Raw genomic sequence first — 12,035 nt, forward strand, 5'->3', positions numbered from 1 at the left:
AAGGTAAAAAATATTTTAAGACTTTTAAGTATTTAAGTATTTTCCTTCGTTATATATATATATATATATATATATATATATATATATATATATATATATATATATATATATATATATATATTATTATTATTATTATTATTATTATTATTATTATTATGTTAGTATGAGTCCTGAAAGGTTTAGTCGATTTAATAAATTGTTTCTTCAACTAAATTAATGAATGATTTGTTAAAATGAGAAAACGGATTAGGGGACTGTCAATATTATTTTTCTAATGATGCATTAGAGAGCAGGGGTGGGCAATTAATTTAAAATGTAAATCAGACATTATAAAAAAAAACATTAAACAATATCATATCATTATTTAATCAACACTGACATAAACAAAACAGTACTCAATTCACTTAAAACAAAGAACTATGGCTTCTTCAAGTGCAGTCTGGGCGTTCTGCATTTAGAGGCTCTGTAGGAAAAGAACAAAAAAGGTGTATAGAACTGATGTTTGTGTAAAGTAGAGGATACTTATTACAGCCAATATTGATAATACTAATATATGTGTATATACTGTATATATGTAGTAAAATTACTAATTTTATATTTCCTTGAAACGGATAGTTTTCACCTATATTCAATTAGGAACATAGCCCTTAATATTAGAAAAATAAAAGTAAATACATATTTAGACTTTTCCTCAATTTAATAAATCTTTGATTAACTTTTTAATTGTTTATCGTATTAAAATGAGAACATATTGTTAAATGTAATAGTGACACAATGTTTTATATTTAATATTTTTGCATAGCTCAATATTTTAAACAAAGTGTAAAGTGTTCAATAATTAATTTTGTAACTTGCCATACCTAAGCTTAAGCCAAGGTATATTTGGACTTTCTGAGTTGACAAATAAACACATCTGTATGTCACTCTAGATAAATGTCATTATTGTAATGTAAGTGTTTATAATCCTTTGATATTAATCTCCTCTGCTGGTGTGAGCTAAGTAGTCCAAGCAGTCCGCTCAAAATCCTGTGGAGGACTTTTACTTTCTTAACTCACCACTTCTGCTTCATATGGCACCAGGTCACTCCACAAAAAGTCTTTATGTTTTTACATTATGTTCACTTATCAATAATAGCTAAAATCCAATATTATAATACGCCTTTTAAAGAAAGACGTTTATATTTGAGTCGAGCACAAACGTTTTTTTCAGATACATGTCAAAATAAAAGTCCTCATTTAACCACCACAAGGAGACAGGAAAATATCAAATTACATTTATTATTGATGCAGCCATTTGTTTTTGATAAGCAAATTTTCTTTTTTTTCTGTCAGTCTAAAGAAACTTTACAATATAAAGTAACATACAAAGGACATCTTTATTACCTACACAAGACACCTAAGTCCCTAAGACACAGATCCAAACTAGCCTACCATGAAATACAAAGCAAACCCAATGAGACAGACTGCTTCATATTGAATACTGTCGTGTCGCCAGAAAGGACAATGAAAGGTACAGGAAAATCTCTTCTCTTCCCACCCTCGCCAAATATACCCCTCCCACACACACACTGCCTTTTCCAAATCCCTCCAAATGTTACAGTATTATACATCACAATAGAAGTACAGAGATGGCCAACAATTGTACAATTAAGGACTGAGAGAGGATTAGGGAGAATCAGTCTACTTAGTGTTGTTTTAACACTAAATGTTATGCTGTGCAAATCCGAATTCGTGTTCGACAACGTGTATATTTGTTTTTAAGAGACCTTCAAGTTAATTATGTGCCCTTTTGGTCCCTTGGTTTGATGTTAGATTGGCCTGCATTTGTGAAATGGGTAGGGTGCATCAATTTGATGATTGATATTTAATATTGCAGTTAACAGGGACCATAAACAACACAATTAGGATGTTCTTTGGAAGGCTACATTGCAATCTAATCGATTGGGGTCAATCTATGTGAATACAGGCCTGCATATATCAAAGTCACTTGCCGCAAGTGCCATTATGTGTTAATCTGTTAGCTCTCTCTCTCTCTCTGTCCTCTTGAAAACTATATACAGCTCTGTCTTCAGACTCAAAAATGTTTTTCCTTCACAAACACACTGCTGTATTTGTGAATCCCACCAGAGATACAAATGTTTACAGTGGATTTAAATTTGATTCTTTTTGAGGTATTAATTCAGAAAAATATTTTCTTGTATTCCTTATCTTATGCAATAGGGGCGATCCCCTCAATCTGATACTTTACACCAAACCATCTCTTTAAAATACAAAAACACAAAACAAATTCTTTATAACTTATTTTCAGCTGTTCTCGTTGGTTATGACTGACATATCAAAACATGTCAATGATATCAAAATGCATTTTACAGTATTTACAATAAAATCAAAAGGTGCAGGGATTAACAAAGGCTGGGGACAGGGGATGGGATGTGGGGATTAGGGTGAGGGATGAGGGGTATGGGGGCTGTGTACCAGACAGATTGGAGAGCACTTGGAGTGACTATTTGCTCTTTGTAATCTGATTACAGGGTGAGCCTGGTGCTGTCAATTGGAGAGAAACACGCTGTTGATACCACAGGGTCACAGGGCAAGAAAACAACAATTTCAGTGAAGGTCCAATCCAATTAAACATGACTAAACCAGAGAGCAACAAGAGCAAAGTGAACAGTATCTGAAGCACAGTGATATAATATGGGCACACTCAATTTGAACGAATGGCCGTTTGACTAGGTTGTTGCTAATCTCCATACAGTCGATGATGAGTGAGCAAGCTTAAAAAAGTCCTAACTGAGGCTTCCCGGGATTCGATTCTGAGGAAAAAAGGAAAAAGATGGAACCACACAAGATTCACAGACAAGTAGTGTATTGAAAATACAAATGAGATTGAATGACCAATAAGCGAAATAGGTTGTATTTACAGGCATGGGACTAAAAATAAAAAATAAAACAACCAAAAAAATGAGCAACTGCCTTACAGCCTTGAGGAGGGTTTTTACCCCCCATTATAATTAAGCCCGGCCGCTCCTCCTCCAGGCATTCGGGTAGGATTTAAAATCATCTCAAAATCAATACATGATTCCAAAATCACAAGAAACATTAATGACAAGCTTACATGTAACTGTCAGGGATATTACAACAATGAACAGAGGTGAGGGGGTTTTAAATGAACCAATCACACAGTTGGGATGCTTTGAAAAGGCAAGATTAGAGCAATTTTTTTTAAAGCTACGCTGAAGTAAAAGCCTTCTGACAGTGACTGCAATACGCTTTTCATGCTACATGATAGAAACGTAGAAACGCAATAAAGACAACACATGAACACACAGATCAGGCATGACGGAAAAAATGACAGTGAGGAAAAAATTTTACAGAACATTTGGGAGGATGCGATATAATATTCTACAAATGTTTCAGGTCCAGTGCTGACAGTGATTGTAATTCGTGTGACAAGCAGACAGCCTTCGATTTCATACAGACTCCAATACTGAGATAGTACACTTTTACAATGGTACTCTGGTAGTGATGACATCAGTTCCATGAAGAACACAGGAAGAGGTATATATATGCAAGGAGACATCCAACAAAACGAATCGACATGAAAACAAAACCAAAAAAAAAAAGAGACAAACAAATACCTAAAATCATGTAAACAGAGGTGTCATTGTGCATTCTTGAGTGTGTGCTTATTCTGTCTTCGATGTCGTTGAGATACAAATGTGCCCTTTACAGGAAAATATCCGTAAAATCATGACTACATCAATAACAATATCAATTATGAAAATCAGAACAATAATATAATCAATAATATACAAATATATCATGAGGAGACCGTTTTTGCCCCGATGCATCATCACCAGTTTAGCTTTTTCCATTTCAGAATGTACACAGCAGTCAGACGGGCCGACTGACCTCAGCCTCACCTCTGTCCTCGACTGCCGACCGCGTGAGACGATCGAAATAAAGAATAAAGGAGAATAAAGAAACAAACTATGACTGAATTTAGACCACCAGCCTTGGCGCTGAGCAGCAGCAGCTCACTGTGAGTTTTATTCTGGAACAGTCCCACCCATAGAGAAAAGCATACACACTCACACACACACACACACACACACACACACTCTCAAATACACACACTCATACACTAACACGCCCTCAGTGCCCCGGGCCGGTGAGAAAGCCAGGCAGGCTGGCAGGTGGGGGGCAGAGTGGAGATTCGTCCTGTGGCTCGTGGTCTGCTTTCGCCTGCCGATGCCACCATGCCAGCTTTGGAGTGGGTAGTTGAGGGTCCTGAGCTCCATAACCACAGCAACCGGCTGAGGTGAGACCCACCCCCCCAACCGACCCAGAGTGTTTGAAATGTTGGATAGGATAAGGGGAAAGGGGAGGACAGGAAAAAAGTGAGCGGAAAACCCACCAGATGCAGCAGAATTGGGTAGGAGACAAATAAGGAAGAGTAAAAATGAGGGGAGGGGGGGGGGGGGGGGGTAAAATAAAATAAAGGTAAAAAATAAAAAAGCAGGGGGAAAGAAAATCAAACACTCATCGTCATGTTGGGTGAATACTGCAAAAAGAAAAGAGAGAAGGGGAGGGGGGGAGAGGGAGAACAATGATGAGCCAATGCTATTCAGTTAAATAATAAAAAAAGCCTTCAATCAATTTTAACTAAGAAAAGTTCAGTTCAATTTCGATGTACAGATCCAGGAAAAAATAGGGTTACAATACATTTTAGATAGTCTATTTGTGATGCTTTGCTGATGTTCACCTTTGTTTTAAATTAACCAAAACTAACTGAATTATTGATCACAGGGTTGCAAGTTCAATATCCATGTTTGATAAGCTTGATCAGACTTCATTTTGGAGAGTCCACTGTATATGTTTTGTAGAGCTTCATCTTACTTAATAACCCTAAAACTGCCAGGGATATTGATTGTCGGGTTATGGGTTAAATAACTAGGCCCAAGCAGTTAGACACGACCAGAAGCAGAAACGAGTATCTAAACTGCGCTGTATTAATCATATATTAATAAGCCAACAAGAAACAGGAAATTTCATGAACCAGAGCGTTCATCAATTCAGGAGTCAAGCCTAAGTCCTTCCTTATAGTTAAATATCCACAACAGTGCATGATCTGCAAATAGAGTTATAAAATAACTAATGTTTGGGTGGAGGAACATGCCTCTTACCCGCCTCTTACTAGGACCCGATAAATACCATCTACCTAGCTTAAGTACCCTACATCAAGTCGTTGCACCCCTCCACCACCCAATCTCTTCTTTTAATTCACATATCAGAAACCGGTAACTGGCTTTCTACTACAAACAGAAGCCATCTGAACTTCAGGCCCAAGTTCTCTAAGATCTCTCCCCTTTCTTCACTTTATGGAATGTTCTCAACATCGCAAAGAGTATATTGTGGTTATAGACTAATTAAACTGAGACGGGGCAAATGGGAGTGGTGTGTGTTCACACTTACACTTTCACTTTGGAATGGGTTTAAGAAGTTGCCTGCCATCTCTCCATCGTCCCGCGGAGTTCCTGGAGGGTTATTCATACCTGCCATGTTGTTTGGAGAGTTCTAGAAAAAAAACACACAGTAAAAGTACACAATTTAATACAATGTCTGCTTTAAAAAAAGCTCCAAAAAATAGCTGCAACTGTTCTTGGTTGAAATCTTATGAGAACTGTCTCACCTTTGGCAACCCGTCCATATCCCCCGAGCCTGTGAACACAGCAAGTAACATTAGCATGACTACAGTCTGTACAGAACCTTTTGTAAAAACAAACTATGTGCTAAAATTTTGAGACTATCAAAGGTTCTTTAATATCAAGTGCACACAAATAAGCATCTCACCTAGCGACCCATTCATATGGTGTGGTTCCATGGACCCCATTCCACCCATCGGACCGTCAGGGCCAGGCCCCATTGGGAACTAGAATCATTTATTGGAATAAAAGTATGTTAAATATATATATTTTTAACCCTGACATCTATTAAAATTTACTATTTTTTCCTTGTTCTGTAAACCTGACATTTTTGAGATAACAAAGATATTTGTTTGATAGAGATTATATATATATATATAACATATATAAAATATACTGTTACACATATTATTGCACACAAATGGTGTCATGATCACAGAGACAAAAAAACATTCAAGACACAAATGAACAAATAACCACTTTGACAAACTCACATTAGGTCTGTTGCCACCGGGGCCAATAGGGTTCATCATAGTGTAGATGTTTTCACTGGAATTTGTTGAGTCTGGACATAGATGAAAACAACTATTAGAACAAAGGTTACGTCTGGAAAACAACCATCTTAAAAAATCTGTGGTGAGAAACTGTTAGGCCAATTACAAGGCTAGTCAAAAAGAGAAAAATTGGCAATTTTAAACAGTTCTTCCCAATTACACCAAACTGATTTGTTGCTTACATGAACAAAAATGCTAAAATTAAATATATTTAACTTTTAAAATACAGTAAGTTACAACCAAAAAGCAATTATATAGGGCTAAAGACCACAACATTTTCAGGGAGAATGTTAAAGTAAACCTAAGATCAGAGAGATACTTTGCAACTTTCTATTATTAAACTCTCTACTATATATAACTTAAAATTAGTCATTTTCAGTATCACATGATAAATGCTAAAATACGTGTAAATGAATAATAAACGCTGTAAACCAGTATGGAAATCCAGCCAATAAATAGCAGCATGCTTTACTGAGTATTTTTGCACATTCTCAGTAGAAAGAATAAGCGAAGGTCAGACTGACCTCCTGGGCTTGGCATGATGGGCGTTCCTGGTGGCCCTCCACCCCCTGGAGGCCCCTGCGAGACAGAACATAAAAAACAAACATAAAAATGAAAAAGGGAACACTCTGTGTTCCATAAAAGAGCCAGCACTAAAGCCTGCTCTGAGTGCACGGCCTGTTTAATGAAGGAAAGCTGGCAGGAGACTTACCACATAGTTTCCTGGTGATGAGGACGAGTAGGCTATCTGCAGAAGAGAGGAACAAAAAGAGCAAATAAGTGATGGCGGACAGTTGATGTTACCCATCTTAAAGATCTTAGCAGGATAAGAACTGGACTTACTGAGTTTGCATTAGGATTTGGCCAGGGACCTCGCCCACCCGGACCCCTTAAGAGAGACACACAAATAATAATTCAGTCAAGTAGATTTAATTAATAAATGATTTAACCTTAAAACTAAACTGCAATAACCTTAATATGTGTAGACAGGAAGGCATATGCCTTATGCACTTACATGTTCATTCCTGACATGGCTGGGCCGCCAAGAGAGTTAGGAGGAGGCCTCATCCCTCCACCATAGTTCTGCACAGAGAGAGAGAGAGAGAGAGAAAAAGAAGACGCTTTGGTTAGCTTGGTTTTGGTCAGGTGCTACACAACAGCAAACCAAACCCATATTTTTCCTAATATACTTACAAGCCTGTACTTGTTCTGTAATCCCAGATTTTATTCTGCACCATTTTTCCAATGTTTTAGACTAATTTTAAACTTGCTGACATATATACTTGGACTTGTCAACTGGATCGGAAAATAGAAAGGTTTTTTTGAAAGTAGAAAAGAGATGTTTTTTTTAGAAGAATTTTGGATTTTCAAACAACTAGAGCAATTAAGTGCAGACATACACATACAGCTCCGGAAGAAATTAAGAGATCACTTCAGCTTCTGAATCAGTTGATTTAGCTATTTATAGGTATATGTTTGAGTAAAATGACATTTTACTCCCAAACATTTCTCCCAAATTCCAAATACAAATAATGTAATTTAGAGCATTTACTTGCAGAAAATGAGAAATGGCTAAAATAACAAAAAAGATGCAGAGCTTTCAGAAAACAAATTCATACGCATAAAGTTTTAAGAGTTCAGAAATCAATATTTAGTGGAATAACCCTGGTTTTTAATCACGGTTTTCATGCATCTTGACATGTTCCTCTCCACCAGTCTTGCACACTGCTTTTGGATAACTTTATGAAGCTCCTGAAGCAAAACTTTAAGCAGTTCAGCTTGGTTTGATGGCTTGTGATCACACATCTTCCTCTTGATTATATTCCAGAGGTTTTCAATTTGATAAATTTAAGGAAACTCATCATTTTATGTGGTCTCTTATTTTTTTTACAGAGCTGTATGAAGTGAATAAAGTAGTAACCTTTTTTAGTGCAAATAGCAATATTTCAGGAAGTGGAAAAGACATTCCTGTCCTTTAAGTGGAAGTCAATGTTAATTTAATTTCAAAGCATTTTCAAGCTTTTCTATTGGTCCGTTCATAATTAAATTTGATTACAATGTAGGTAATGCCATTAAAAACCATGTAGACAGTGACAATATAATGTCAGAACTAGTCAAACTAGTTTGTCTGCCTGCATGTGAATGTGGTTGACTGTTTTTCATATTTGAACAGTTGCTGACAAACCTGTGGGCCCATGCCTCCCATCCCCCTGGGCGGGTTCATCCTCATTGGGCCACCCATGTTTGGATGTCCTGGAGAGAAAAGAGAGAAAGCAAAACATAAACATTCTATATAAACTGAATAGCTTGATTATTGATGTTGTTGTCTATTTAGATCTACAGATCTTCAGTGTAGATATGTAAGAGTGTAAGCAATGACAGTGCCACCCTACCCTGTGGTCTGGGGTCCAAACTGTTTGGCAGGAGTGGTTGTGACCCTGGAACTCCCACAGGAGGCTAAGGGGGAAAGGAGAGCAAATTAGAACAAGGGGAAGAGACAGCTAATGAAGAAGCGAGGGGGTCTAGGACCCTAAATGAAAGAGTATGAGTATGTGTCTGGTACCTGATTTGGCATGCGGAGTGATGGGCGGGGTCCACCTGGGTACCGTGGAGACATGAAGGGCTGTCAGGAAAGAGCAAAAGACATTAAGTGAGGGGACATCCAACACCAAAACCACACAGATCTGGAAAAATAGTTACAAGTGAATGAAGGCTCTTGTAAAAACTGGTGAAATGTTAAAAAATAATAGTAAGTGATAGGAGAATATGGTGTTGTTGATACTGGAGAGCAGCATATCTCCTTCAGGCTCTGCTTTTTATATGGCAGTGGCCGGAGAAAGGAAGCTCAAAATAGGGCAAAGCAAAAGTCCAGGGAATGAATCAGTAATCTGTGCTATGCAAAGTGACAGTTACTATTTTTGCATTAACCAACAACTCCATAAGTAAATGCATTAGTTTGCACCTTTTTGGACATTAGATCTGACAAATCAGTTTTTTTTGCGTATCTTTTGTATATCTTTCCATATTGGCTGCTCAATATCAGCTTTTCCCACAACTGTAACTAATTTTGATTTTTACAACCTGTTTCAAAGGCTTTATCACTGTTTGGGTAACTGAAGTCCTGACACTGACCATACTTTCAGAGCAAATATTTGAGACCAGTTTTGCAAAGATTGGGCAAAATAAGTCTAAGCACCTTATGCAAATACACACAACCTACAGTACAGTGAATGTTAAAGGCCACAAAGGCACTGAAACCTGAGCAAAGTTCAATCTGACTGTATAAAAGATGTTTCACAAGCCACAAAACATGATTGTTATTTAATAATAGAAATAGACGAATGTTGAATATTTCTAAAATGTGTTTTTTTATAATGCAAGACCTGCTGCAAAATGAAGTTTGGGAGCATTGCACAAAGCTGAAACTACTTTTGCATGATTACAAGCTTGCATATTAAAAAAAATTGCCTGTCACAAACACTCCACAACTGAAATTAGCTTTCTATTAACTTTTTATAATGTTAAGTTTCCCAATTACAGGAAAATGATTTTCACGGTTCTAGCTTTGATGATTTTTAGGAAGTTTTCCATATTTTAAAGTTGACCATGTTTGTTTTAAAGCACGTCTCTTTTTAACCAATCAATCTCAGATTTTTTTACGTTGTGTCGTCATCTAGCTGCCTTTTGCATGACACAGCAAATGAAGTAGGCTATGCTAAATGTATTTACACATCTTAAAAATGTTCCACATTCACGTTAGATGGCCTTTGTTGGTGTACTACACTCAGTTATCTATCTTCAAATGGTTCTCTGAGCAATTCCATAAAAGAATCATCTTTCATTAAAAAACTTGATTGTAGCAGAGATTTGTAAGAGAGAACAAGGTATAAATACAAAATAAATTTGTACATCATGCAAAAGTACTTTAGACCTTAGAAAGATTCTTTACATTCACATTCATTGCTGTTACAAATGAATGTGAATTTAAAACAAAACTAGTTCTTCTGGTATTGCTAATAAATCACGTTAAGTAGCGAGAAGAGAAGAAATAATGAGTGATTTATTAAGGAAACACTACATGCACTGCCTGAAACATTGGTGGGGACCATTTCAATACAAGGTTTTGCTGAGGAAAGGTGCCAGCAGAGGGAGCAATAACACTGCATAAAAAGCCTTTAATCATTCAGGCTGAACCTGATCATCACTGCTTAAGTCTGTACGGTACATACTGATAAGAAGATGTTCTTTCCAACATTTAAAGTCATACTGTCAACAGAACAGAACAGAAAAGGCAAGAAAAAACAGAAAAATTATGTGGAGGTCATATCTAACACCCAGGGTCACAAACACACACACACACGGAAATACACACACATCCATTTATGTTCACGCACTGATGCTTCCAGACGTATACATATGTATAAGGAAGGGCAGCATGAACAGAGTAACACATGCTTACTCCAAACGTCAAAGGCCAGAAAGGAGAGAACACACACACACACACACACTTGTAGGAATGTGTGCCAACAGCCCAGGTACAGTAGCATGTAGCTCTCTTGAATTACACACATAAAACTGGATACTCCCGCAGCGATGTGTCCAGAACAGGCACGCTAGGCCACAACAACAACAAACCGCCTTTCACAAACAATTAAACAGGCGCGAGAGCTGCACAATGACCTCCGCCTCATGGGACACACTGTTGCGCCTCTCTCGCTCTTTGACAGAAGCCAGCGTGTGTTCTTGTTTGTGTTGTGTGTGAATGAGACTTTTCATGTATACTACACTGTATGTACTGTATATGTCTGGGTGCATCAGTGCATGTCATTGTATATTTCTGTGTGTGTGTGTTTGATTTGTGTGTGTCTGTGAGAGCATGTATATGTTCATCTGTTGTCTGCACTGACTGAGAGAAAGCCAGAGGAAAACAAGGCTAAACTCCATAGGTTTATTACATATACTACGTACGCAATATGCTTGTGCCATCAGGGAAGATAAAATCCATTGATGGAATAACCTGGTCTATATTCAGTATATTCAGGTAGTCAGCTGACCTCATTCTTTCAGCACATACTGTTGCTGAACCTAAACCTGACCAACTGCAGCATCAACCCCACATCATTTGCTTAGTTAAATCCAGGTGGAGACTTTTTTTTTTTGGCCAGGCAGTGTAGCTTCATACATACAATAGTATACCTAATATATTCCGGACAAATAACTATTACTTATAGGAAGTTACATTTGGGTAAAACACAAACACATTAATAGTATATATACGCTGAACTAGGGGTGTGCCATATTGTATCATATGCAATAATATCACCAGCATTTTTGAATATCGTGAACAATATTATACCCTGAAATATTGTGCCATATCACTCACCCCTAATTATTAATTCACCCCTAATTAAATTCAGACTGTTTTTATTTCCTATTATATATCTACTAAAGACAGATTATATCTGTCCAGATTATATCATAATAATTTTAATAGAGTCCTGGATATATGGAGATATTTGGAGTGCGTTTTTAGTGTCATGGGATTCTGATTCATTGACGTCTGTTACAAATATGATAAAATTCTTGTATTTTTTAATATCTCAGTTAGGGGTGTGCTACATCATATCGTATGCAATAATGAAATTATCGTTATCGTGAAAATACTATGAAATATCGTAATATTATTTTTGGGCCATATCGCCCACCCCTACGCTCACCTGTCAAGTCATGGGATAGTAGAAGGTAAATTGATCATGCAGTTTTACGTCAGGGGAGA

At 37.0% G+C, this 12,035-nt stretch overlaps 1 protein-coding gene across 1 annotated transcript in view; it reads right to left on the reverse strand.

The window, feature by feature from the left end:
* Nucleotides 1-1,359: 1,359 nt before the first annotated feature.
* Nucleotides 1,360-12,035, reverse strand: part of ssbp4 (single stranded DNA binding protein 4) — a 95,799-nt gene continuing 85,123 nt past the window's right edge. The window contains exons 7-18 of the mRNA XM_015601289.3: nucleotides 8,823-8,882; nucleotides 8,653-8,716; nucleotides 8,445-8,512; nucleotides 7,275-7,342; nucleotides 7,103-7,148; nucleotides 6,972-7,007; nucleotides 6,784-6,838; nucleotides 6,200-6,270; nucleotides 5,854-5,932; nucleotides 5,693-5,721; nucleotides 5,476-5,577; nucleotides 1,360-4,564 (exon numbers count right to left, since the gene is read on the reverse strand). Of these exons, the coding sequence (XP_015456775.1) occupies nucleotides 4,535-4,564; nucleotides 5,476-5,577; nucleotides 5,693-5,721; nucleotides 5,854-5,932; nucleotides 6,200-6,270; nucleotides 6,784-6,838; nucleotides 6,972-7,007; nucleotides 7,103-7,148; nucleotides 7,275-7,342; nucleotides 8,445-8,512; nucleotides 8,653-8,716; nucleotides 8,823-8,882 (708 nt within the window). The 3' untranslated portion in view covers nucleotides 1,360-4,534. The remainder of the gene's footprint in view (nucleotides 4,565-5,475; nucleotides 5,578-5,692; nucleotides 5,722-5,853; nucleotides 5,933-6,199; nucleotides 6,271-6,783; nucleotides 6,839-6,971; nucleotides 7,008-7,102; nucleotides 7,149-7,274; nucleotides 7,343-8,444; nucleotides 8,513-8,652; nucleotides 8,717-8,822; nucleotides 8,883-12,035) is intronic.

Source organism: Astyanax mexicanus, chromosome 16 (genome assembly GCF_023375975.1).
Source record: "Astyanax mexicanus isolate ESR-SI-001 chromosome 16, AstMex3_surface, whole genome shotgun sequence".
Lineage (NCBI taxonomy): Eukaryota > Metazoa > Chordata > Actinopteri > Characiformes > Acestrorhamphidae > Astyanax > Astyanax mexicanus.